General features: G+C 57.9%; 4 protein-coding genes across 6 annotated transcripts; 2 read left to right on the forward strand and 2 right to left on the reverse strand.

Moving 5' to 3' along the window:
• The first annotated feature begins 213 nt into the window (after positions 1-213).
• On the forward strand, positions 214-2,262 carry CD68 (CD68 molecule). The gene is made up of 6 exons (XM_004760274.3): positions 214-368; positions 444-865; positions 1,026-1,145; positions 1,282-1,354; positions 1,458-1,628; positions 1,919-2,262. The coding sequence occupies exons 1-6, from the start codon at positions 323-325 to the stop codon at positions 2,050-2,052; spliced, it is 966 nt and encodes a 321-aa protein (XP_004760331.1). The 5' UTR covers positions 214-322; the 3' UTR covers positions 2,053-2,262.
• A 1,546-nt stretch (positions 2,263-3,808) lies between these two features.
• On the forward strand, positions 3,809-7,510 carry MPDU1 (mannose-P-dolichol utilization defect 1). Of its 3 annotated transcripts, XM_004760271.3 has the most exons (7): positions 3,811-3,975; positions 5,309-5,374; positions 5,564-5,696; positions 5,995-6,080; positions 6,201-6,319; positions 6,454-6,564; positions 6,678-6,948. In XM_004760271.3, the coding sequence occupies exons 1-7, from the start codon at positions 3,873-3,875 to the stop codon at positions 6,798-6,800; spliced, it is 741 nt and encodes a 246-aa protein (XP_004760328.1). In that variant the 5' UTR covers positions 3,811-3,872; the 3' UTR covers positions 6,801-6,948. The 3 variants fall into 3 exon arrangements, with proteins under 3 accessions (XP_044939229.1, XP_004760328.1, XP_044939230.1); XM_045083294.1 differs by lacking the exon at positions 6,201-6,319 and having other exon boundaries at positions 3,809-3,975; positions 6,678-7,510; XM_045083295.1 differs by lacking the exons at positions 3,811-3,975; positions 5,309-5,374; positions 6,201-6,319 and having other exon boundaries at positions 5,563-5,696; positions 5,959-6,080; positions 6,678-7,510.
• Positions 7,403-10,211, reverse strand: SOX15 (SRY-box transcription factor 15). Its single transcript, XM_004760273.3, has 2 exons — positions 8,317-10,211; positions 7,403-7,785 (listed from the first exon to the last, which is right to left on the reverse strand). The coding sequence occupies exons 1-2, from the start codon at positions 8,847-8,849 to the stop codon at positions 7,617-7,619; spliced, it is 702 nt and encodes a 233-aa protein (XP_004760330.1). The 5' UTR covers positions 8,850-10,211; the 3' UTR covers positions 7,403-7,616.
• Positions 10,212-10,352: 141 nt separating this feature from the next.
• FXR2 (FMR1 autosomal homolog 2) lies at positions 10,353-24,674 on the reverse strand. The gene is made up of 17 exons (XM_004760268.2): positions 24,198-24,674; positions 18,523-18,575; positions 18,071-18,164; positions 16,991-17,062; positions 16,742-16,890; positions 16,398-16,491; positions 15,832-15,948; positions 14,142-14,312; positions 13,881-13,959; positions 13,239-13,348; positions 12,954-13,040; positions 12,422-12,644; positions 12,065-12,262; positions 11,772-11,972; positions 11,582-11,677; positions 11,337-11,437; positions 10,353-11,048 (listed from the first exon to the last, which is right to left on the reverse strand). The coding sequence occupies exons 1-17, from the start codon at positions 24,276-24,278 to the stop codon at positions 10,953-10,955; spliced, it is 2,022 nt and encodes a 673-aa protein (XP_004760325.1). The 5' UTR covers positions 24,279-24,674; the 3' UTR covers positions 10,353-10,952.
• Positions 24,675-26,204: the final 1,530 nt, after the last annotated feature.

Raw genomic sequence — 26,204 nt, forward strand, 5'->3', positions numbered from 1 at the left:
CTTGGGACCTCGGCAGACTTGGATACGTTGTTCCCTGGGGAACAGCTGCCTGCAGACTCCCATCTATGTGTGACCTTCTGAAGGCTGGTGGCACCCACTGGGGAAGCCAAGGCAACCCCCTCACTCAATGGCAAAGGTCAGTGACTCAGGGATCAGTGGCTGGGGCTGAGGTGCCTGAGTCAGGCTGGGGGTGGACCGCCGGAGTTACAGGAAGTCAAAACCCTAATTCCTCCTTTTCCAACCGGAGGCAGAAGGCGAGGGTTGAGCAAGCAGTGGGTCCAGACAAACCTGACCTGCACTGCCCGGGTGAGGCCCGTCTGTCATGAGGCTCGCTGTGCTCTTCTTGGGGGCCTTGGGGCTGCTGGCAGGTAAGAGGCCTGAGGGGAGGGGGCCCCGGGAGGAGCCTGCCTGAGGGCTGCTGACCAGTCTTGCTCTGCTGAAAGCCCAGGGGACGGGGAACGACTGTCCTCATAAGAAGTCGGCCACTCTGCTGCCGTCCTTCACGGTGACCCCGACGGCCACAGAAAGCACAGCAAGCCCAGGGACCACGAGCCACAGAACCACCACGGCAGGTGCCACCAGCCAAGAACCCACAACAGCCACTCACAAGCCCCCGACCACCCCCAGCCACGGAAACACCACGGTTCACCCAACGATGAGCAACAGCACCACCGCCAGCCCCAACACCTCCACCAGCTCCCCCCACCCGGGGCCACCATCCCCTCCGCCCCCGCCCCCCAGTCCCAGCCCGGGGCCCCAGGAGGCCATAGGAGACTACACTTGGACCAATGGCTCCCAGCCCTGCGTCCGGCTCCAAGCCCAGATTCAGATTGGAGTCGTGTACCCAACCCAGGGCGGAGGAAAGGTAACACCAAGAGACGGCGGAGGACCAGAGGGGCAGGGGCGCGAGGCCCCTGGCTGCGGGGCAGAAGGGGACACACGGTGGAGGGGGGACGTGCAGAGGGCAAGGAGCCTTGGACGGCGCGACCGTGTTCTCACAGCACGCTCATCTTAACTTCCGCAAGGCCTGGGGCATCTCGGTCCTGAACCCCAACAAGACCAAGCCGCAGGGGCGCTGTGAGGGCGCCCACCCCCGTCTGCTGCTCTCATTCCCTTCCGGACAGCTCAGCTTCGGATTCGAGCAGGTACCTTGCCCTCATCCCCGCCCCCGCGAGCCCTCCTCCCACCCAGCCCTTGCTGCGCTCCTGACTCCGGCTCCTGACTCCGGCCGAGGCTGCTGCTGTCCCCGGCCGCCCTGAGCCTTCCTGGTCACCTCCCCAGGACCTACGGCAGGGCGCGGTCTACCTGAGCTCCGTGGCTCTGGAGTACAACGTGTCCTTTCCTCGGGCAGCGCGTGAGTAACCCGCCCCCTCGTCGCGGGCCCTGGACGTCCAGGCTCCTGAAGGGACAGCAGCCGGGGACAGGGACAGAGAGCTGACCCTTCCTTGCTCCTCCAGAATGGACCTTCTCGGGTCAGAATTCATCCCTTCGAGCTCTCCAAGCGCCCCTGGGCCAGAGCTTCAGCTGCAGAAATGCGAGTGTCGCCCTGGCACCGTCTCTGCGCCTTGACCTGCTTGGGCTGAAGCTGCAGGCTGCTCGGCTGCCTTTCTCAGGAGCCTTTGGGCCAAGTAAGACCCCCACCCCCCGCCTCGGACAGCCCCCCTGCCCCGGGCCCAGAACCCTCCTTCCTACACCCCGAACTTCCCTTCCTCTCTCAGGCCTGCCGTGGCTCTAAGGCAACTGTCCCACTTCCTCTGCAAAATTCTGGCCGCCTCCCCTTTTGTTTAGGGCCCAGAGTCTTCTAGGGGAGCTCCCCGCCAGCCTCCCACTTGCCAGCGTGCCCCCCCCCCCCCCCGCAGCCTTCTCCTTCCGGGCCTGGCCTCCACCGTGATTCCTGCCCGCCCTCCCTCTCTGCCAGGTTTCTCCTGTCCCAGCGACCAGTTCAACCTGCTGCCCGTTATCATCGGTTTGGTAGCACTGGGCCTCCTCGCCCTGGTGCTGGTTACATTCTGCGTGGTTCGGAGACGCCCACCCTCCTACCAGGCCCTCTGAGTATCTGTCCCAACACCAGAGGACACCACAGGGCCCGCGGTTCTTCCCACTCAACCGACTCAGAAACAAAAGTTGTCTTCCCTCTCCGACTTCAGGGTCACCGACAAGAGCAGAGTTAATGCCACGTGGAGGGGTGGAGGAAGATGTTCGTTAGATTTGACCTGTTTCTCCTCTCCCAGCCCCAGAATAATAAAACCTGCTCGAACCTCTGCCCTCAGTTTCCCCTTTCTTATCAGGATTAAAAGCCGCTGACGGTCGCTCACACGCCTTTCTGCGCCGTCCAGGATTGAGGCTCAGGCAGCCAGACCATCAGGTCACAAGTGACCACATGCCCTCATGGGTTCAGCCCCCCAAAGCCTGGCACAGCTGGTGTCGCACCCTCCTGGCCCCCCTGCCTCCTCTTCTCCTCTCTCTGGGGCTTCTGGCTGCTCCAGCGCCCCCTGTCCTCCAAACCAGTTTTGCAGTCACAGGTGAAGCAGGTAGCAACCGCCAATGAGTGTGGGTGGGAAGGTCACACCTGGGTCATTACCTTTCCAAGGGCTGTGTGGGACCTCCTTAGCAACAAGAACCTCTGCGCTGCCCGCCGCCGCTGTCAGGGGAGGGTTGCACAGGCCGATCAAACCCTCCCGCACCAGGGATGCTCCTATCCCATCTGCGGCAGCAGTGGGTACTCTGACCTCCACCCACAATCACCCTCAGTGCTCCCCCAGTAACAGAATACCTCCAGCCAGGGCCCCACACCCCCAGCCCCATGCGGTGTACCTTGTGGGAGCCGGCGGCCGCCCCAGGCCAGTCACCCACCCCAGGCCGGTTGCCCCACTTCACAGGAGCCCCCGGTGCAATCGCCGGGGGGCCAGGACCGGGCCCTTCCAGCTGCAGAGGTCCTATAAGGCCGGAAACCTGTCCCACTGCGAGCAGCCCCACCACCGCATCCCCGGACATCCGGGGTGACCTTGCTGATTGTGACAAAGAACGGCCGCTCGAGAGCGTGATCCGTGCGGGGGGCGCCAGGCCCGCCTCCCCCAGTATGGCTGGGAGCCCGAGTCCCAGTGTGGGGGGCGGAGGACATCGCTCCGCGGTGCTGGGGGGTCGTCCACGCTGGCCTTTCCCAAGGGGCGCTGCTGGGCCCGGGGCCTCGCTGGCACGCTCGCTCGGCACGCGGCCGCAGAGGGCGCAGGGGTCGGTGGGGTGGGAGGGAACCCTCGGGTCCCGGGGCTCGCCTTCTTCCCCTGCTGCCTTCTCACCGCCCCGGCCCAGCAGCTACGGGCGCACCCAACCGCCAAGGCCCAGGGCGAGCCGGGGGAGGTGGAACAAGGGCCTGCGTGCAGCTTGGTGCCTCCGGGGGGCTGCCTGCCGCAAGCTGTCCTGCACCCGCCGGCGCCCCTCGCTCTGGAGACGCCGAAACAACAGGAGACAGGGAACCACGGCGCCCCCACCCAACGCCCTTCGGGAGACTCAAGTGCCTTCACTCTCAACTTCGAACAACGTGGAGTCGACCGGGGGCGGACAAGATGGCGCCGCGCAGCAGGCGCGGAGAAAGGCAAGGGGCTCCGTGTTGCCTCCGAACTGGAAGCGTAAACAAAGGCGCGATACGTGGAATTGCGCAGGCGCACAGCCCGAGGCCACCGTGAAATTCGAACAGGGAGGGTGCGACCGAAACGTGGTCTCTCTGTGAAACCTATTTCACGCTGCTGAAGGTGGAGGGGGCGGGGGGGGCGGGGAAAGAAAGAGCGGGGACCAGGGAGGGCGGAAGCCCAGAACGCGCATGCGCAGCGTCGGTCAATGGCGGCTCGGAGACGGGCGGAAGCTAGTTTTGCAACATGGCGGCCGAAGCAGACGGCCTGCTCAAACGGGCGCTGGTACCGCTTCTCTTACCTGAGAAATGCTACGACCAAATTTTCGTCCACTGGGACTTGCTTCACGGTGAGCTTTATTCGGCCTCCTATTAAAGCTCTGCTCGAGCGCCCTCGGCCATCGGTGGCGCGGGACTGCGGCCCAAGCGGCGGCCTCCCCTGCCGGGCTGAGCCGGGCGGAAGTCCCTGCGGAGGGGGCGGAAGTGTCTCGGCCTCCATAGACTGGGGCTCCCCTTGTATGGGCGGGCCGCGGCCGGGAGGGGTCGGCGGGCGGCGGCGGCGGAAATACTTCTTTATGAGCTTGAGAGCTGGGAAGACTCGAGGAGCGCGAAGCAGAGTCACAGCCTGACTATATGTCGTTCCGGTTTCCAGTAGTTCGATAGGATCCCGGGGTCCTGGGATGGATCCCCGCGCCGGAGAGCCTGCTCCTCTCTCTCCGTCTGCCTTTCCCCCTGCTCCTGCTTTCTCTGTCAAACAAATAAAATCTTAAAAAAGATGAAAAATGAGGAGTAGACCTTGAGCAGGTGGCGCTTGCTTCAAGGCCTCTGAGTCTGGGCTCCAGGGGCACTTCCAGGGGCGCCTCTAACCCTCCACGTTTGCTCATGGGCTGAGCCTTGGGTAATCCCGCAGTGCCTTGTCTGCGAAGCAGGCCCCCACGAAGCCCACTGCAGACGTCAGTTCCCGTGGGAGACCGGCCCATCCTGCCCTTGTCCCTTCCTGGTCCCCCACTGTGTGCTCCCGGGACCCGACTGGATCGAGCTCCTTGGGCTACAGAAGGTGTGGGCCAGGGCCTACCTGAAGGGTAACGTGAGGTCCCTGAACAGGGGACCAGGGACAAGGGTTCAGGAATGAGTGGGTCGGGAGACAGCTGGAGTGGATCGCCTGGGTTGCCCAGATGAGGCGAATGAAGGATCTGTGGACTCCTGGGCATTGCTCAGCTTTGCACAGGGAAGCGATGGAGACTCTTGGAAGTCACACCAAGAAGTTTTTTTCTCCCACATTTTTTATTTGATGGAGAGCGCGTGCATATACAAGCAGGGGAAGCCTCAGGGAGAGGAAAAGGGAAAAGCAGGGAGAACAACGTGGGGCTGGATCCCAGGACCCCGACCTGAGCCAAAGGCAGATGCTTAACCAACTGAGCCACCCAGGCGCCCCCACACCAAGCAGTTTAGCTGTAATCCGCAGGGTCAAGCCTGTTTTGGAAAGTCAGCTGACAGTGATAGGATTTGGAGCAGGAAGGCCCAGGCCTTTTGCACCCGCCACCAGACAGCCCCAGGCTTCCCTCTGCGGCTCTGTCCAGGTCTTAAGGAGCGGTGGCAACCCGCCGCTTTGTGAACAGCCTTTAGCCCTGGGCTGGGTTCGAGAGGCGTTCGTTCTGTTTACTCCTTTTTTTCTCTTCTCAGTCCCCTGCCTCAAGATCCTGCTCAGCAAAGCCCTGGGTCTGGGCATTGTGGCTGGGTCACTGCTGGGTACGTACCTTGTACCTGATCTTCTTTCCCTGCTGTCGGGTGGAGGGCGGAGAGCTGAGATGCCAGAAACTGGGTGGGTCCCTTAACCGGAAGTGGAGGTTCAGGCTTCCCAGTCTGCTGCCTGGCTGGGGTGGTATGCTCCCAAGGGATGCACACCCCTCATCCTTGGCCTTCTCTTCCTGTCTCTAGTAAAACTGCCGCAGGTGTTTAAAATCCTGAGAGCCAAGAGTGCCGAAGGGTTGAGCCTTCAGTCAGTAATGCTAGAACTAGTGGCACTGACAGGGACCATGGTCTACAGCATCACCAACAACTTCCCATTCAGGTGAGGGAGCCCAGCCTTGGTCCCCAAGGGTGAATGTCCACACGTCTGGAGGGGAGGTAGGGCAAGGCAGGTAAAAGGGTGGCAAAGCTTCAGCCCTCCTGGAAATCTGGCCATCTTCTGTGGTCATGACAAGAAGAGAGCACGCCATGGATGGCCAGGACCTAGACGGAGTCTGTCAGGCAGGGGCTGAGGGACGGGGAGTCATGAGCGAACTGTGGCCCCAGGTGGAGGGGCCATGGAGGCTCTCCCCGCCTCTTTCCAGGCCTGCCTTTCTTCCTTCCAACTCTTGACTCTGCAGCTCTTGGGGAGAAGCCCTGTTCCTGATGTTCCAGACTATCACCATCTGCTTCCTGGTCCTGCACTACAGAGGACAGACCGTGCAAGGTGCCGGGGGTTCAGCCGAGAGCAGGATGTGGCTCTAGCGGGCCCTGTGGGGCACTCCGGCCTGGGGAAGCCCAAGTACTGGAGAGGCTCAGTGGGACTCCTTACCTCCCTGACCCCCAGGTGTCACCTTCCTAGCAAGTTACGCCCTGGTACTGCTGCTGCTGCTGTCCCCGCTGACGCCCCTGGCCCTCATCACCCTGCTCCAGGCCTCCAACATGCCTGCGGTGGTCGTGGGGAGGGTGAGGACTGGGAGGAAAGGAAGGGTGCAGGGCGGGACCCCCACGTGTGGGGGTGCAGGTGGACCAAGAGGGGCTGGCAGCTCTGTGACGGACATGGGGAGAATTCAGATGTCACCGTTCACCATCTCCCCCAGCTGCTCCAGGCTGCCACCAACTACCGGAACGGACACACAGGCCAGCTCTCAGCCATCACCGTCTTTCTGCTGTTTGCAGGGTCCTTGGCCAGAATCTTCACCTCTATTCAGGTGAGCGCTTCTTCTGCCCTCCAGGGGGCACTAGAGCCCTGCCCTTGCATAGCAGCGGGCTTGAAGCGGCTCCTTCCCTGAACACTTTCTGGGTCCCCGTTGGTGTTGCGCAGGAGACCGGAGACCCTCTCATGGCGGGCACCTTCGTGGTCTCTTCTCTCTGCAACGGCCTCATCGCCGGCCAGCTCCTCTTCTACTGGAACGCAAAGGCCGGCCACGGGAAGAAAGAGCAGTAGGGCGGAGCTGGTTCCTGGAGCGCGTTCCAGGTCTCTTCCAGTTGTCCCCCCAGCCTCGGGGTCGTTCCCATCCGGACCAGCCTGCTTGTGGGACCTCTCCTCATTCTTCATTCCTCTGCGGCTGTGACAGCCTTGAGCCTGGGTTTTGGTGGGAATGTGTATCCTTTGAAGGGATGGGCGTCGGGATTTTCAGGCTGACACTTTGCACGGCGCGGTGCCGCACGGGTATTATTAACTCGTTTAATCCTTCGCACACTTCTCCAGCAGCAACCCCCAGGTATTTAGGTATCTCTGGGGCCCAAGTCGGCCCTGCGCTCCCCCAGCTCCCCCTGTGGCCCTGGAGGGCAGAGTCTGCCGATGGAACGCATCTGGGGGCCTGGGGCTGCTGCCTCCCTCCCCGAACCTGGTTGGGACGGCCTCCAGGACCCCAGTGCTGGCTGGGGGTGGGGCCGGGGGGGATGGAGAGTGACTCAGGCAGGGCCGCAGGGTGGGGTGAGGCAGTTCCTGCTCTGGCAGGTCCAGGCGGAAGGGAGCGGAGACTGCTGGTTCCTGCTGCAGTGAGGGGGGAACAGACATGGGGCAATAAAGACGCCGAGACATGGTTTAATTGTAAAAACTGTGTTCATCCTACAAAAAAAGTGTTATGGGGGGGAGGTGGCAGCGCAGATGGGGACCACAGCACAGGCCTCCTCTGAACTGGGGTCCAACAGAGTTCTAAAGGAGGGTTTGCAGCTTGGGGTGGGGGTGGGAGGTTCTGGGTGAAGACAGAGGAGGGGGAGGAAGGGGCCCTTCCTGGGAGGTCCCTGTCCACCAGGGTTAGAGGTGGGTCAGGGGCAGGGGGGACCCCGACAGGGGAGGGTTGTACGGAGTGGGAGAGCCTGGGGGGAGGTAGGGGTTATAGTGGGGGAGCAGCTCTCCCTGGAGCCGGGGGTTACTCTGAGGGAGAGAGCACGGTGAGGTCGTCTCTGGTTTACAGTGGGAAGAGCTGCGGAGAGAGAGACACTGGGGTTAGAGCCTGTTCCAAGCTGGGAGGGGCCGGCAGGGCCCCCCACTCAGAGGTTGGGGGGCTGGACCAGCTCTAACCAACAAGTATAAAGGCCCCGGCTGTCCGGGCCCCACTGGATGGGGCCGTCTGGAGCAGACCCTGGGACAGCTTGAGAACAGTGGGGCGGCCCTGTCGGGGCACGCTCTGGAGGGCCAGCTTGCGTGCTGCGCCTGTTTTCCTCTTTTGGGGCGGGAGGCCAAGAAGGGGCAGAGCTGGGCCTGGCCTCTCCTTGCCCCGCGGGCAGGGAGAGGAAGCCGGGTCACAGGAGGGCCAGAAGCAGGGAGGAAACGGGAAATTCAGGTAACTAGAAACAGGATCACATCCTGGGGGCCTGCACTGCGGGGCCGGGATGGAAACCCAGGGCCACCAGAGCGCTCCCAGGCCAGAGCGGCACTGGGGCATCCTCCCAGCTGGCTTCCCCCGCCCCCTGAATGGCCCCTGCCCTTCCTCAGCCCGCTCCCACGCGCTCACCCGTATCCGCCGGGCAGGTAGGCTGTGGAGTAGTTGGGCGGCTGGTACCCAAAGCCTCTGCTCCCCTGGGTGGTCGCGAACCCGGGGCCCCAGACCGGCCCGCCAGCAGCCACGCTGCCGCTCCCCGCGCCGAAGTGGGGCGCCCCGGCGCCGGAGCTCTTGGCCTTGCGCCGAGGCCGGTACTTGTAGTCGGGGTAGTCGCGCAGGTGCCGGGCGCGCAGCCGCTTGGCCTCTTCCACGAAGGGCCGCTTCTCGTCCTCGCCCAGCAGCTTCCACTGCGCGCCCAGGCGCTTGGAGATCTCCGAGTTGTGCATCTTCGGGTTCTGCTGCGCCATCTGGCGGCGCTGCGCGGAGCTCCACACCATGAACGCGTTCATGGGCCGCTTCACCTTCTCCAGGGGGAGCCCCCCGGAGACTCCTGGGCTCCCGGCGCCCTCCCGCTCCTGGCAGCCCGAGGGCGAGTTGGCAGGAGCCGCGGGGGCAGGAGGCTGCAGGCTCCAGACCTGGTCGTGGGGAGGGCCGGGAAGCGCCATGGGGGCGTGGGGCGGGGTGAGGAGGGAAAACTCGAGAGGGCGTCCCGCGCGCCCTCCCTTCCGAAGCGCAACGTCGGTACCCAAACCCGGGGTCCTTAAAATGCAAGTGTCTTCCTAGTCTCGAGTCGTTCCAGAGGAACTCGTCTCCCTAAAAAGTAGCGTCGTCCCCAAGTTCAGAGTCCTGAGAATGGAGCGCCTGCTCCCAACCAATGAGGCGCACCTGGGAAAGCCGGCGCTCGACCCGCCGCCGGGCACCCCGCAAGGAGCAGGCTGCGCGCTCCGCTCCCGACGCCGCGAGGCGTCCGCCCCAGCCCGCCTGCCGCCGCGGCGCGCCCGGCCTCCGAGCGTCCCGAGCAGTCCCGGGCCCGGACGCCACCGCCACTCTCACCTGCCCTCTACGTCTGTGGCTGGCGGGTGGGCCAGACCCGGGAACGGCTTTTAACCAGACTCCTCCCCACTCCCTCCCCGCAGACCGCGCCTCCTTAAGGGCGCCAACGTCCCCCTCCCTCGGGCAAACCCAGGTGTCCTGTTCTTCCCAGCCCCCAACACTCCCCTCGGGGCACCACGCCCCCTCCCCACCCAAGACCCAGATGTCAAGCCATCCAGCCCCAGGAGCGCTGCCTTCCCCGCCCTGCTGCAGCTCCGGCAATTTAAAGTCAATTTCTCCGCACAATGGGATGGGGCACAGGGGAATCAAAAGCCCTCAGGGTCCCAATTGAGCGAGGAGGAAGTTGGGAACACCCCACCCCCTACCCCAAACCCTTTTCTTGTGCCTATTGCTCCTCAAAGCCCTGACCTGCCCCTGGGCCAACACTGTCTTGGAGGTAGGCCGGTTCGGTTTCCTGAGTCATCCCAGCAGGTGCTCAGGTGGTGACTCAACCCGGGGTCCAGGTGAGCAGACTTAAGCCATCCCAACGCTAAAGCCCAAGCCTCGGTTTCTCCCCTCGGGGTGCCCTCTGCAAACGTGAGTCTGAGGACAGGGAGCCCCAGGCCCCCGGACAACCCCCCCCCCACCACCCCCCGGAGCAAGGGGTCATTGGTGTGGATCCCTGAGAATGAGCCTAGACCCAAAGCCTGGACCCAGAGCGGAGGGCCGGCCCCTGAGCCTCAGAGGGTCTCGAGGGAGCCAGGCTCCCCACTCTGCCCCAGGCCTCGGTAATCGGATTAGGCAGCCTGGCCTTGGCTCTCAGCCCTTCTGGGAACAGGCTCCAGCTCCTGCTTGAGCACCCCGAAGCAGCCCTACCTAGCCTGCCGTGACTCAGGGGAGAGGAGCGGCCAGCTCCCTCTACCAGCACACCCGGGGGAGGGGAGAAGCACCACAACAGGCCACAAGCCATTGGGCTCCAGACTAGAAAGGGACCTGGGCCTGGGAGACAGGAATGCCAGGAATTCCCAGAAGAAAAAGCAAAGCAGGTGGGGATAGAGGAAAGGAGGCCCGGGCAGGTCCATTGGAGAGAAACTAACAGACCCAGCTGGGGACAGGAAGGTACAAGGAACCACAGAGCCATTTGGATTTTTTTATTCTCTTTTTAAATACTGTACAGTGAAAAATAAATACGCCTTCTCATCCACCAGACAAGGTTGGTCCCCCCTCCCCTGGGGGACCTTGTCACCCCCCTTCATACACACCCCTGGTTCTACTCCAAAACCTTCCCCATGCCTCCCACCCACTCATACCCTTACTATCCCCGTCTTCCACAGTGATGAGGCCCCAGAGATGGGGGGTACAGGATGGGAGGAGGGATAGCAGGGGAGCCCCCCTGAACTGTCGAATCTGGGTGGGTCGAGGAGCACCCCGCACCAGCAGGCGGAGGATGGGGGTGTTCAGAGAGATCGGGGCGTTAGAGGATAAAGGCACATCCAGTCTGATGGGGAAGGAGAGAGGCTCCCCTCACCCTGGGGGTAGGGCGGACAAGAGGGAGGGGGTATGACCCTGTTACACACCCCTCCACTAGCTCCTGGAGGTTGAGGGGGACCCAAGCTGCTGTGCCACCCCCCTCCCCCCTAGATAGAGCAGCTCCAGCGCAGGTCGGTCGGGCCTGTGAGGGCCACGGTGTGGGGCAGCAAGCGAGACGGAGAAGGGAGGGATGCGGGCCAGAGGTTTTATGAAACCCCGTTCACCAAACTACCCAACTCCAGGGGCGCAGAGAGCTCCCCATTCTCTGAGGGGCCCTTAGGAAGCTTGCTGACAGAGTCGCCCTGAGGGGAAGTGGGAAAGAAAAAAGGAGAGGAAGCGGGAAGCCAGTCAGTAGAAATCCAGGCGGTGCCCCCCCATCCTAGTGCTCCTGGCGCCCCGGGGGCTGGTTCCGGAACTCTAGCGACTCTCAGAGGAACTCAGGAAGTCAGAGCCAAACCTCCCTCTGTCCTACCACATCTTCCCTATTCCACACGCGGCCTAAACGCCATCAGACATGGGCTCCTCCACGAGTCCCCTGCGCGCCTGCCCCAGGAGGAAAGCGCGCGAGTACGGGCACCCTGCCTGCCTACCTTCTGTCCCGAAATAGAGTCCTCTGAGGGCTTAGTGCGTTCCAGGGGGGGCCGCTGGCGGCTCTGAGACTCGGCTCGGGAGATGTAGTCAGCCACGGTCACTGTGGAAGGCAAAGGACCCAGGGTTTCAGAAGGAAGCGGGTTTCCAGCTCTTAGACGCCCGCTAAGCCCTAAGCCCTGGCAGAAAGCACCCTGTTCCCTCTGCCCTGGGTAAGGAAGGACACAGGCACCCGGCGTTCGCTGACCTGGCTGACGGTCCCCACTGATGGAACCATCGGTCCGGTTCCCACGGTTACGGCGGCGGCGGCTCCGGTTCCGACGCTGGGGTCTCGAGTCATCTTCTGTGGGGCAGAGAAAACCCAAGAGGTGCATCTCATCTCCCATACGTCAATTCCTGCCGGGCTCGACCTCTCTAGATCCAGGCACAGCCCTTACCCAGGCCATTTTCCGTCATGCTGGGCCCGTCGGATTCCAGACCTCCATCCATGACAGTCCGGTCCTCATCGGTACGGCGGCGGCGGGAGCGGCGGCGCCTGGCACTGGCTGGGGGGGGTTCCCCAGGCTCTGAGTCAACTGGGGGCTCTGGTTCAGAGGTGTCCAATAGGCTGTAGGGATTACTGTCGGGATCTTTCAGCACTGGTCGGAGGAAGATGAGACGGTGGTTATGGGGCGTCCGCCGTTCCTCCTCCTGACCCGCACCCGCACCCCCAGCTGTCCCACGCTGGCACCTGAACTGATAGACGAAGTGTTGTATCTTGTGGCAGGCCGGGGGGCAGCTGGGGGTCCCCTACCCCGGCCCCCGATCGGCCGCCTCCGGCTTTCTTCTCCCCGGGTTGGGGGGTCCCGGTCACCTGGCCCAGCTCGGCTGGGCTCCTCCCTCTTCTCCGATTCAGTCTCAGAAGCTGTGGATGGGTCCGAGCTGGGGCCTGAAGGACACAGTGGGCTTCAGTCGGGGACCCTCGCCCCTGCCCAGGATCCATCCCGCAGCCACTCCCACCTTCAACGTGTCTTGTCACCCTGTCCTCAAGATTCCACGAGACCTGTAACGCCCCCCCATCCCCCCTGCAAGGCCCGCAGCCTCTTACCATAGGCAGGACCACCTGTCCTCCGGCCCCGGCCTCGGCCCCCGTAGCTGCCCCCATAGGTCCGGGTAGCGTGGAGGGAGGAGGAAGAGCTCTCGTCGGTGGTGTACCCAGCCTTGTCACTGCCGCCGCCACCCCGCCCGCTCCCGGGAGGGCGGAAGCCCAGTCCTATCTGCCTGAGCTGCTCATCGATCTGGAGCCTCTCCAGGCGAAGCTGCTCCACCTCCTGGGCGGGCAAGGACAGAGAGAGGGACCAGAGGAGTGACTAGACCCGCGGACAGCCTCCCTCACGCCTGATTCTTCACCCTGACCGCCCCCAGCGACCTAAACTCTAAGGAACGTGACAAAGACGTGGGCTGAACAAGGAACATTACGGGACCCAACCCCACAGCCCCAAATCCCTGCTCCGAGGTTTCCGCTGTCCTCAGAGGCAAGCGGGGCACCACCGTCCTAACCCTGCCCACCAGCAGCCTCGGCCTCCTCTCTGCACCCAGACCCTCCCCCCCCCCCCACCGGCCCCTGGCCACCTGGGTACCTGCAGGTAGGAGAGATGGTACTCTAGCAGGGCCTGGGCGTTGCTGATGCTCTCCCGGGTGCCCACGAATATGAAGGGAACCATCCCCTGCAGAGGAGAGAGGGTGCAGGGTCAGCAGGACAGTCCGGCCCAGTACCAACCCTACACCGTCTCCTACAGAAACTCCCCCAGGGGCATCATTTTGGGCTCTGTGCCTCCCATCCCCCACACCCCGGGAGCCCGAAGAGAACCAGAGGACGCTGCCATCTACTTCAGGAAGCAGTCCTCAGAGGCGGTGCCTCGTACCTCCTCCCTGGGATTCTTCTTGTCATTGTCACCTTCTACTCGAACCCTCACCACACCAGATTTATCCACAATCTCCTGGATCACTTTCCCGTTCTTTCCAATCACTTTGCCTGAGTGGGTAAAGGAGGAATTAGGTTTTTGGTCTTTTTTTTTTAAGAAAAAAAGAGTAAAAACAGGGGCGCCTGGGTGGCTCAGTGGGTTAAAGCCTCTGCCTTCAGCTCAGGTCATGATCCCAGGGTTCTGGATCGAGCCCTGCATGGGGCTCTCTGCTCAGCAGGGAGCCTGCTTCCTCCTCTCTCTGCCTGCTTATGACCTCTGTCTGTCAAACAAATAAATAAAATCTTAAAAAAAAAAAAAAAGAAAGAAACTAAACAACAACCAAAAAAAAAGTAAAAATAGAAAAGATAAACAGTCTTTCAGCTCCTACACCCGGATTCTGTTTAATTGTTCTCCTTCTAGGCTTCTGCTGAGTTCTCAGGACAAAATACTACAATCCCCAGAAATCTATTCTTCCATTTTTGTCACTCTTCTGACACACTGTTTGCTCCATCCTCGTGAGACTGGAAGGCTCCCGGGGGGGCGCCGAGCCCACCACACTGGTCCTGCAGTGCTCTCTCCTGGGTGTACACACCCACGACTCACCAACAAGGTTCCTGGGCACTTGCACAGAGTCCTCTGAAAACTCCAGGTAGCTCCGGGCCTGTCGGCACGCCTCGGGAGTCTACGAGGGGAGGAGACAGGGGCTGTTACTCAGCCCCTGACCTTCCTGCCGCTCTCTGCCTTTGGGAAAGTGTGCTGCCACCAAAGTCGGGGAGGTCCCCGGGACATGGACATTGTCTCCACTGAGCGCTTGCCCCTCTGTAACACCCCAAAGGCCCACAACCACGGCTATCTTTTGCTGACCTCCCCATAGATGCGGAAAGTGCAGGTCTCTTCGCCCAGCTCGATGGCGGTCACCCCAGGTACTTTTCGGGCCTGCTGGATGTTGGCACCGTGAGTCCCGATGGCCAGTCCCATTAGGTCCTCTCGCACAGTGAACTCCTCTTGGAAGGCGGCCGCCAACTGCTTACTTGTCTGAAAGGAAAAGGCACGGCAGGGTTCCCAGTGGCGGATTCCGAGACACCTGGCCCGGGCACCCGACCCTCTACAGGACCTCAAGGAGAGAAAAATATGTGGAACTGAGCCAGAACCATCCCGGATCCACTGACCACCAGGACCAGTGTGGAGGACTCCGGAACCGTTCATTCCACCCCTACCTGCCCAACACCCATGGCTTGGCGGGGAGAAGAGGTACGTAAGGGCGGAGTTTGGGCCGGAACCACCGATGTTCTGGATGTGGCTCTAACCCAACCTGGTTATGGGATCCAGAACACAGCACACTCTCAGGGTTTCTATTCTGTCCTCTGCTACACGGTTACGCCTAACTGACCGCACACCCCAGACTCTCAGAAGATTAAATAAGGTTGTAATCAATTAGAATTAAGTAAGATGTGAAATGCCCTTTCACAAAGTAAATGCAAGAGTAAAGAACCAGGATTACTTGAACCAAACTCGTATTAACTCCCAAAAGAGTAAGCAGGAAGCAAGGGGCTGAAAAAAGCATGAAAGGAGCCACGCAATGGCACGCCGCTGCTTTATTTCCACAGCGAGGCGCTGTGGAATACAACCAGGTCCCAGGCGATCTGAAGTCTATTTTGATCACCAGGGAACCAAAGCAGACATACTGTGTACCATCTTGGGGTAAGGGTGAATTTTTAACTGCCAGTGTCCGGAGAAGTAGTGTCCCGGAGAAGGAAAGATTGCCATGGTCCACCATCTCCACAGGCTCAGAGAAAAGCGCCCTCCCCCCCCGCAGATCAGGTCTCTGAATGAACAGATATGGATGACGCACACGCACCCTACTAGCATGGGACAGTACGGCACCTAGGGAAAGGGGATCTGACCTTCCCAAGGTATCAGAACTCAGAAAGGCCTTGGAGAAATGTTCTGGTCTAACTACCTCATTGTCACAGAGATAAAGCTGAGTGGAATCAAATGATCTGCCAAAGCAAGACTTGGGATTTCATGTCCAGTGGTCTTTCCAGCATATAAACAGTTCTTAAATATACGCCGCCAAAGCGGTTTGATTCAGAGGTGACCTGGGGAGGGGTAATCTGGGGGAGATGACCTGGGGGGGTGGTGATCTGGGGAGATGACACGGAGGAGGTGACCTGGGGGGGGTAATGACTGAGGGAGGTAACCTGCGGGGGTTTACCTGGGGGAGGCCACCACCGGTCAGGACCACCCCCTCATCTTCTACTTCTAGAGAGCGGACCTGGTGGACCTGTTTTAGCCACCACGCTTTCAAGTAGACTTTCCCTTGATCAAAGGGCGCCGTGGTTAAGAACAGAGTCTGAAAACAACCGTACTACTACTAGAACCCGACGGAGCCTGGCATCTGGAGGAGTCTGGGATCAAACAGCAGACCCAGCTTTAATGGCCCAGAAAGACCTCCGTCTTTTTGTTCTGGGGACACAAGAGCCGGGGTGGCAGAGTGGGACGGGCAGGGGTGACAACAGCACCGTTCAGCAGCAGCAGTGGGGCCCAGGCTCACCTCCAGATGCTTGGTGGCTTCTTCGTTGCGCGACATGAGCAGCAGCTTGGTGCGCAGGCTCCGGAAATGCATGTCCCCCAGCAGGGACGCCCGCTTCACAGGCGCTTCTGTGGTCGACTGGGGAGAAACCAATGGAAAAGTCATTCAAACTGACTTGGAACACACCCTGGGGAAGGGTGGGAGCTGGGAATCAGGACACCTGAGTCTCTGGGAGAGGACAGGGGTTAAGAAACAAAATGAAAAAAGAGGAAAATCGTCTTCAGTCTCACAAGGGCCCACTATCTGGGCACTTAAGGGAAGGGATTTTAGAGGGGAGAACTGTACAATATATCTCCTGAGAGTCCAAATACACACGCAAGGTCCGGCCCAGACTGTGCTACTGTGGCCAGACTAAGAAACGAACAAAGGCCAGTCAGGGGGCGACCCGGGCCCGCAGGGTCAGAAGCCGTAAGAAGCCTTCTTTCACAATCAAAAGCACATCTGAGCTCCTTCCGTTCTACAAAGGAGTTCAAAGGGGAGAAGGAAAAAAGCACTGAAGGGGTTTACGTGCAAGTCAGGCAACTCACCAGGATGAAGAGCTCACTATTCGTGATGTTGAGAAAGATGCAGTTGGCTCCCAACGCTTTCTTGAACTCTTTGTGGACGTTTTCGTTGGAGCAGCTGCAGATAAAGAAGGGTGCTCAGCGGCACAGTGCGGAGTGCGGGGAGAGGTTCACAGGAGAGACAGGGACAAGGAAACGAGAGAACAAGACCGCAGTGAGAGAACAGGGATGAAGAAAGCTGGGAGCCAGCAGGGGTTCGGAGGCCCAAGGGAACAGGAGGGAAGACGGACACTAGGAGTGGGGCCCGGGAGAAGGAAGGGCAGATGGGTGGACCGCCAAGGGGCCCCGCCCTGACATCCCTAACTCACGCCTCTCTGAGATCCTCCGGCACAGCCATGGTGACCTTGAAGAAGCTGCCTTTGGTTGCGAGAGGATTGGGATTCACTGGACGAAGCCGTTCCAGGGTGACAATCTCATTGTAAGTGGCATCGCAGGCAGCGTATTCGATGACATAGAACTGGCAGAAAGAAAGAATGGAAGAAAGAAACAAGTGTGGATGACCTGAGCGTTGGCCTCCGGCCTTCCGGTGACGACAACACGCGCGTCCCATCACTCACATCGCCCTTCATCATTCGCACCCGGGCCAGCCACCAGCCGCACGGTTCTTGCTCGTTGGCTCGAGAGTACACCTGCCAGCAGAAAGAGAAGAGACATTGGGTGCCATATCAGAACATCGGAACAAGACAGGCGTTCGGACACTTGGGAGACCCATTACACAGAAACAATGGGAAACTTGAGAAAAGAGCTGACTGAAAGGCAGAGGGTGTGGTCACCGGAGACTGAGGGAAAGTGACTGCCCTGAAATGGGGAAGCTCCCAACAGCTCGACCACGACAGTGACCAACGGGGAAGCGGGGTACTTCTCCTGCAAGCCTACCAGGCCAGGCGCAGCAGCTTAGCGCGGGAAGGAAGGAGAATAAACCAACCAGCAGGGAGCCTAGGACACTAGTATCAGGGCGAGGGAGATGCAGAATCCTGGGAAAAGTGACATTTCTAAAGGGCAAAGCACAGGGAGCCCTGGGTGGCTCTGTTGGTTGAGCAACTGCCTTTGGCTCAGGTCATGACCCTGGAGTCCCCGAAGCGACAGCATCGGGCTCTCTGCTCAGTGAGAGTCGGCTTCTCCTTCTGAGCCCCCCCCATTCTCTCTCTCAAATAAATAAAACCTTTTTTTTTTTTTTTTAAAGATTTTATTTATTTATTTGACAGAGAGAGATCACAAGTAGGCAGAGAGGCAGGCAGAGAGAGGAGGAAGCAGGCTCCCCGCTGAGCAGAGAGCCCGATGCGGGACTCGATCCCAGGACCCTGAGATCATGACCTGAGCCGAAGGCAGCGGCTTAACCCACTGAGCCACCCAGGCGCCCAAAACCTTTTTTTTTTTTTTAAAGATTTTATTTATTTATTTAACAGACAGAGATCACAAGTAGGCAGAGAGGCAGGCAGAGAGAGGAGGAAGCAGGCTCCCCGCTGAGCAGAGAGCCCGACGAGGGGCTCGATCCCAGGACCCTGGGATCATGACCCGAGCTGAAGGCAGAGGCTTAACCCACTGAGCCACACAGGCGCCCCATCAAATAAATAAAACCTTTAAAAAATAAGTAAAAATGAAAAAACAAAATAAAGGGTGGAACCCGCGGCCCTTACCTCCACTTCATCCCCTTCTGTGATCTCTTTATTATAGTCGGCTGGAGGTGGTAGCCGGACATCCCCGAATGGAATCTGTCTCTCACTCTGCCAGCTGCAGGGGAAACAGTGACACGAAAGCTACTCAGGCTACTGTGGTTGTCCATGTCTTCAGGAAGGGTTACTGCCTCTGCTAGGCAATTCCCACCCGCCCTGGTTTTTAGAGGCCACATTCCAGGCCCTGCCCCAGAGTGGTGTCTTTTCTTTCCCTAGAATCTAACTAAATAGTAGTCAAACGTCCCCCACCCTCACCAAATTTTGGCCCACTCCTCTCCTGGGATCCACGTGAGTTGGCCACCCAAAGCCCTGGCTCTCCCCCACCTATTACATGCCTCATAGGACTCAGCCGCCCCCTCTTCTCCACTCTCCTTCTAGGAACTAGTATGCTGGATTCTCTATTCCCAAGGTCTTACTTGTTTTCAAAGTAGATGGTGACAGAGTCTTCATGGATGTCCTTCACAAAGCCCTAGGACAGATTGTAGAACAAAGTGAAAAACAAAGACAGACAGACAGACAATGACAATTTAACACCACCAAGGGCACAGAGACAGAGACTATTACCTTGAGTTTTAGACAGGGACACAAGCAATCTGAAGACAACGCCAGAAAAACCCATACTGGCTAAAGAGTAAGAATGGACACAGAGGCAGAGACAAAGGAAACGATACTGATATGACATGAGAAGTGGCAAAATCCAGAGGAAGATGACACAAATTCAACAGAAGGGGGAAACACCACGTGCCCGAGAAGAGCCTGGAAACGGACGGGTCTACTATGGCTCCCACAGGGGCCTCCCTATCTTTCTGCCTGCTGGTGTGCTGAACAACTTGCCAGAGTTCAATTAAAATGCCAGCCACACTCAGCAAGGCTAAGAATATCCCATGAGAGTGCGAGGCTGTCCTGGGACACCTAGAGGACAGCAGGATCCGCGGAGAGAGGCCAGGGTCTAGCTCCCCAGTGGCAGCAAGAGGCCTCAGCAAACCTGGGCCTTCGTGGGTCCTACAGGAGTACTCAGAGCACTGATGACATTCAAAGCGATAACCATGATTTACAGAAGGGAAAGTCAGGACTTTGTAGATGTGAGAGTTCTTAATGCTAGACTAGGACACACTACTATGAATCTGAAAAAGATAAAGGAACCGCCAATTCAGAGGACATGAGAAAGGAACAAGGATGCCTGCATAGCCAGTCCGGCTCTTACTATGTCCTCACTGAAGAAGCCAAAGTTATGGGCTCAGCTGTGCTCCTAATTTTTCTACCTTCTCTAATCCTCACACACTCAAATTTAGGGATTGCTAATTCTGAAAGTCCAAGTTATCAATTTGTTCTTTTACAACTGAGCTTTTGGCATCCTAGCTAAGAAATCTTTGCCTAATCCAACCCCACAAAGCTCTCTCCTATTTCTTCCTCTACAAGTTTCATAGTTTTTATTTTACATTTAGGTCTACAATCCGCTTTGATTTAAATTTTGTACGTGGTGCAAGAAACGATCAGAGCTCATTTTTTTACCCGCGGATAGCCAGCCTGAGCACCATTTGTTCAAAAGACTACCCTGTCTCTACCGAATTGCCTTTTCACTTCTGTCAAAACCCGGGAAGCGCAAATTATTGTATTACTGACAGAAAGCAGATCGGCGGCTGACAGGACTTCTGGGAGTGACGGAACTATCTTGACTGTGATGATGGTATGACACAGCTACAGAGATATGTAGACAGGGATCTGTGTCAAAAACGTAACAAATCATACTCTGAACACTCTTCTTCATTGTTTCTATCTAAATAAAGCTGTTAACAAAAAACGAGGGGTTAGGGCGCCTGGGTGACTCCATGGGCTGAAAGTCTGACTCTTGATTTTGGCTTCGGTCAGGGTTGTGTGGAGCCGAGTGCTGGGCTCCAGGCTCCGAGGGGAGTCTGCTCGGGAGGGACTCTCTCTCTCTCAGCCCTATCAAATAAATAAATCTTTAAAATGAAAAAAATTGGTGGGGCGCCTGGGTGGATCAGTGGGCTAAAGCATCTGCCTTCAGCAAGGTCATGATCCCAGGGTCCTGGGATCGAGCCCCACATCGGGTTCTCTGCTCAGCGGGAAACCTGCTTCCCCCTCTCTCTCTGCCTGCCTCTCTGCCTACTTGTGATCTGTCAAATAAATAAATAAAATCTTAAAAAATAAAATAAAATGAAAAAAATTGGTGTTTCAAAAGACTAACATACAAGAACTCTTCCTGAGCTCAGCCGCTAGGCACAACAGCTGAGCTTGGGAGAAGAAACAGAAAACGCAGGCCTGCATCATTCCCACCCTAACCAACTGGTCAAAGGTGGGTTTACTACACTGCTGTTTCCTTGCAGTGGGAAAATCTAAACCCAAATTTTACTCTTGATACCAATGGGCGATCCTTCTTTCGGGATCAGATCTCGTTCTGGTCCCTTGCTATGCAGACCTTTACTGTGGCCCAAGGTGCATGGCCTCCTCCTCAGCCAATGCTTCCCCTTCCTCTGCCACTCCCCAGGTTTTCTCCGCTCTCGGTTCCCTGCACTCCAGCCCGTGCCTACTACTCCGCACACAAGTCTCCCAAAGCACTTTTATCCCTCACTAGTTGCCCGAGTCCTTCTTCTCTTTTAGGTTCTTCTCTTAGCTCCTTCTTCGGCGTCTTCCTCTTTCTTCCTGTAACCTTGAACACGGCATCCCTTTCCTCATTACTCCCTTTTTGAGGGTCTGTCTGGACTTCCAGAAACATCTCAACCAGCCTCTTCCGCTGACTCTATCCAATTCTTTCCCCCAAATGTCAATCTCCAAAGTAGAAAAACAGTCTGAGTTAGCTATTCTCAAAACGTTTCAGGGATGAGATAAAAGGAGTGGAAGAGATAGAAGAAAATCTTGTCTGTTCCTTGGTGAAAGAGATTCCCGTTCCTGGACCCGCCCCTCACAGAGGATGTGCCCCAGGCTCTGATCCAGCTCTCCCCCAACATGCCAGGGTTGGCCCTCGGGCGGAGCGAGCACTAACACCCCGTTTTTGTTTTTGTTTTCAGCTCCCGTGATCCATCCCCAAGGCAGAAATGCAGAGTTCAGAACAGAGTCTTCCCTCCCATTACTCAGCAGTTCAACCAAACGCCACACACTCTTCGACTTCTCAGGTCTTTTCCCTTCACATGTTCTCCAGAACACGCTTTCTCCTCTACGTCGTATTCCCATCTAGTCTCCGCTCCTTAACCTCACCCACATCACCCGTGTTTTCCCTCCAAAGACACCAGGGGTAGAACGTGAGTCCACACTCAAAAGGGGACAGGCAGGTAAGGCCAGGGGCAGGTGAGTCAGTCTCTAGAAAGCCACCGAGATCCAGAGAACGACTCAATTCGGTGGCTGCGGCATATCCTGGCTTTGGCTTATAGGGCCTAGGACCAGAAAGAGAGAGTGGCCCGAGATTTCCAGATACCCACATAAGAAATTCGTCCCCACCTCTGCCCTATCTTCTAGTCCTGGGCTCTCAAAAGGAGGGAGTTCCAGAAGAAAAGCTGGACGGATCTGGGTAAAAACCAGAGATCGAAAATGAGGATGTTAATCTCCTGAAGACAGGAACAGGAATGTGGTTATCAGTCAAGGTCTACGAAGCCGGATGACTGCGCCCTGAAAGGTGACCAGACACTTGGGAGAGTATAACTTGGAGAGTAACACAGTATACCAGCAGAAAAGGAAACGCTGGTGGGACAGCCACCGGATAATGGAGATGCCAGACCTGCCGTGCGCAGGGCTGTCATGGAAGAGGAGGCACAACAGGACCCAATTCTGAGAGAAGGGGCCTTCCAAAATGTATAGTTCTAGAAGCAACGTAAATACTTCTCGACCCACACCAAAGTTTGCTGAGTCATGAATATTAAATCAGTAGCAAGGTCAGAATGGCTACCTATCTATATGGCACTGAGAGTTAAAGAAAGATTAGTCGGAATTTAGGGATTTATTGTTGTTTTTAACTGAGCCATGAGGCAGAAGTGCTAACGTGGCCACAACACAGAATCCGCATCACCTGGCTTTCCGCTCGACTCCGAACACTGCTTTCTGATTCAAAGCATCCTGTCCCTAAATCACCCAAGTTTATCCCTGCCAGAGCCCACAGGGGAAAAGGGAAAGATTCAGAGAGATTTTCTGTCAGACACGCACACATGGAAAGGGAAACATCTCCCTTCCCATCCACCCCAGGTAATCTGAAGTGGATACCAATCTTTCCCAGCTCTGCTAGTGCCTACACTTCCTAGAACAAAAGCCAATCTCGTATCTCCATCTCCAACTCAATTTAAGAACCCAGAATTGAGGGGTGGGGCACACCCAGATGAAGGCGCAGATACTGGGGGAAATAGGTCTCAAATCCTACGTGGAAGGGCATTTCAACAAAGGCAACGCCAAGTCTGAAGGAAAAGGATACAAGAGACAAACGTGCTCTATCCGAATCAGAAAGGAATTAAGAGACTTTTGCCAAAGAAAACAGAAACGCTAAGGAGGCAGCTAGAAGAAAAAGTCTTCTGAGTTAGAAAAGTATGTAGAAAAGAGTGGCCAGGAGCTTCCTCCAGACAGGGAGCAAGGCGGTTCCTGGAGGGTACACAAGTTTTAGGTAAAAACCCGAAGACTTAGGTTGACAGGATAAGTCAAGATAGATAACGGTTGCCACAGGCGCTGTAGGGAAAGAAATCTGGTGAGCGAAGCCGGGCCTAACTGGAGGCATTTAGGGTGGGTGAAAAATCACTACCCTCCTCTGACCCGCAGAAGCCTTCCACTGCAAGAAGAGGAGACCCTTCCAGCAACAGGACTTCATGGGGAAAGAGCTGGAGAAAGTCGCCTCCAAGGGCATGAAGGTGGAGAGTCTAACAGGAGAAAAGGCCCGAAACGAAGTGGAAGAAAGGGGGCTCTTCTCCCTTGGGATAACGAGATACCCCTGCTCCGGCTCCTCAGGGTAAAATGAGAAGACAGGAATCAGAGAAGTCTCTGCCACGATGCCAGGCCTAAAGTCCAAAGAGGTTCAAAAATAATGACAGTTACACAAAGAAGAATCCCTGAGAGGCAAGAGGGGGATCACCCCGTCTGGCTTCACCCAAATGGGAGACAACGTCCTGGAAAAGGACTTAGGAATACAGGAGGCAGGAGTAGCAGGACTTCTAAGGGACCAAATCCTGGGCAAGGGAAGAGCGAAGGCAGCGATCAGGGACCCTCTGAAGACAGATCCCCTCCTCCGGAGAAAGGTTATCACTCCCGAACGAAGCGAGTTGGCCAGAAGAACTGGAGAAGCGGAAATCCTTCACAGGACCGCCGCCTGTGATCCCCCCGATCGGAGATTACAAATGTGGGGCTTACCCTGCTCCAGGGAAGAAGTTACAGGGAGGATCTAAAGACAGCTGAGGTCGCCCCGGGAGAACCGCAGGCCAGCTGGCCGCGGGATAAAGGGGTGAGGTGAGAGACTTGGGAAAAGATGCCACCTTATGGCTAGGAGGCAACTTGACGGCTTACAACCCAGAGTTGCTGAGGTCAAAGATAGCAAATGTCATAAATGGATTTTGACCGTTTCTCCTTGGGTTAAGAGTAGAGATGTAGCATGGAAGTGGGGTGAGTCTTCCAGAGCTGAGAGGCAGAGGCAGAGCGAGATGAAAGGATCTAATATGGGACGGCCTTCCCAAGGGGGCAATAGGGAAGAATAAAGAGAATTCTCCATGTGCTTGGACCGCGCGGGGGGGGGGGCGTGATTAAGGTCTAAGGTCTGTCTTCCACCGGGGAAACAAGAAAAGTCCACGAGAAGCTGGGAAAATGGGGTCTCCCGAGTGGGGGGGTCGGCGGGGGGGGGATGCGGACGCTGATCCGAGCACAATAATGCCCCGACGTTCGTTCTCTACGAGACGGGGTGCAGAGCAGGTGTAACCGGCAGAGGGGCCGGAAATACGAGGAGGGGGGTTCACTTGCAGAGGTCTCCCCAGGAGGACTGCGGGCGGGAGCGGGGTCTGGGGCTCGGGGCGCCAGGACTAGGCTCCAGAAGCGCGATCCCGCCCCACGGCCCCCCTCCCCGGCTGGAGCCAGGGGCCGCACACGGGTGTCCCCGGCCGGCGTGCCGCCTCACCTTGTAGAAGGCCCCGTTGGAGCCGCGCACCTCGACGGGCAGTCCCGGCTCCACGTCCCCCCCGGAGGCCAGGCCGCCCATGGCGGCGGCGCCGCCGCCGCCGCCGCCTCCGACTGCCCCGGCGGCGGCTGCAGCGGCGGTCTGAGTCCGGGCCGGGCCAGGCCCCCGGCGTCTCCCCGGGGGAGGAGCCGGAGGGGGAGCCGCGGGGGGCGGGAGCCGGGCCGGCCCCACGGCGGCCCTGCCACAGCCAACGAGCAGGGGGCCGGGGCCGGGCCGCTCCCCGTCCGCCGCCGCCGCCTTGGTCTCCGCCACCGTGAGGGAAACGGCCGCCGCCGCCGCTGCCTTCGTCACCTCAGCTTCCGCCTGCCGCCGCCCCCGCTGCTGCCTCAGTCCCGGGACCCGCTGCTGCCGCTGCCGCTCCACGGCCTCCACCTCCCCCTGCCGCCGCCGCCTACTGCGCAGGCGCACCGGGCACCCGCCCGCCGTGCGCGGGGCCCCGAGGGCCACGGCGCAGGCGTCAAGGCTGGCGACCCAGCTCGCGCTCGCCAGCGCATCAGGGCTTCCACACTCCCTTTCGCTCTCGCGCGCCCCCACCTGGTCGCTTGCTCACGCCTGCGCAGAACGAGATGCCTCCCTTTCTTCACCGCCCCCCCCCGCCCACATCTCTTCCTTTCCCCGCCCCACAACACTGAGAGCGGACCAATCGTGCGGAGGGAGGGGCCGAGCCCACTCGGTCGGATTGGATTTCTGCAGCTCCTGGTCAAGCCACACCCACTTCCCCACCGCCCAGCATCCCTGGACTGGGGCAAGTTGGGGATGGGCATGCGCTTGGATGACTGCTTGGTCACTTTCCCCACCTTTGTCTTTCTTGGTGCGCACGCTCCAAAGGAAAAAAAAAAAAGGAGTCTAAAGGCCAAAAAAAAAAAAAAATAGACAAAGCCTGGGGCGCATGCGCCGGGCTTAATCGCTCTCACGCTGGTGTAGAGACTCTTAGGAGCATCTCTAACTCCAGCTGTAGATTTAAGAGCCGAGTTCCTCCCTTGAGAAGTCGGTCGCGCACACAATGAAGGGTTAAAGGATAATTTCAAGGCGGTACCAAAAAGCAAAGGCAATTTAGTTTAGCGCAAGATTTGATGTCCAAATGCCGAGGAAATTCAAAATAGGAAAAAATGTGGAGTAAGAGGGTAGTAGAGGGAAAAACTCCGGATTCCCGAACTAAGAACTTGGGTTGTAGAGATGAATATAAAAGTAGCACAGAAATTAGAACCGTGTTGTGCATTTAGTCACTTAGCAAGTATATATTTCGCTCTCACTGCGTTTCCAGTGGCTGTGTGCTAAGCGCTAGGGATGCAAAGACACGATGTCAAAACAAGGATTTTATAATGCCTCGGCAAGGAGGGGACAAGCAAGTTAAACCAACTCACAAGTAAGTGCACAGGGTTGGACTGAAGGTGCGATAGAGATAAGGACTTGGTCTGAAGGGAATCCCGGGGAGACAATGATCTGGGGTTCTTCAAGTGACTGGGGAAGACTTGAAGTTTCGAGAACTGAGATGTGAGGCCCGAGTAGGTGTTTGCTAGAGGAAACATGTGGTAAGAGTATTCTTTTTTTTTTTTTTTTTTTAAGATTTTGTTTATTTATTTGACAGAGATCACAAGCAGGCAGAGAGGCAGGCAGAGAGAGAGAGAGAGGAGGAAGCGGGGAGTCTGATGCGGGGCTTGATCCCAGGATCCTGGGATCATGATCTGAGCGGAAGGCAGAGGCTTTAACCCACTGAGCCACCCAGGCGCCCCTGGTAAGAGTATTCTTGAGCTATTAGGAACACAGAGATGCAGACAAACAGAAAGACGTACCCTTTGGGGAACCACAACTAATTGGAATAGCATTTGGCTTGAAGTAAGGAGCTGCCAGAGGGTAGCCTGTGAGGAACTTGTAAATCGGATTAAGGAGAAGGGTTTTTACTTTATGAATTCCAAAGAGCCACTGAAAGGTTTTAAGCAGGAGTGT

This window comes from Mustela putorius, unplaced genomic scaffold (assembly GCF_011764305.1).
Source record: "Mustela putorius furo isolate JIRA1106 unplaced genomic scaffold, ASM1176430v1.1 tig00000695_pilon_pilon_pilon, whole genome shotgun sequence".
NCBI classification, from domain to species: Eukaryota; Metazoa; Chordata; class Mammalia; order Carnivora; family Mustelidae; genus Mustela; species Mustela putorius.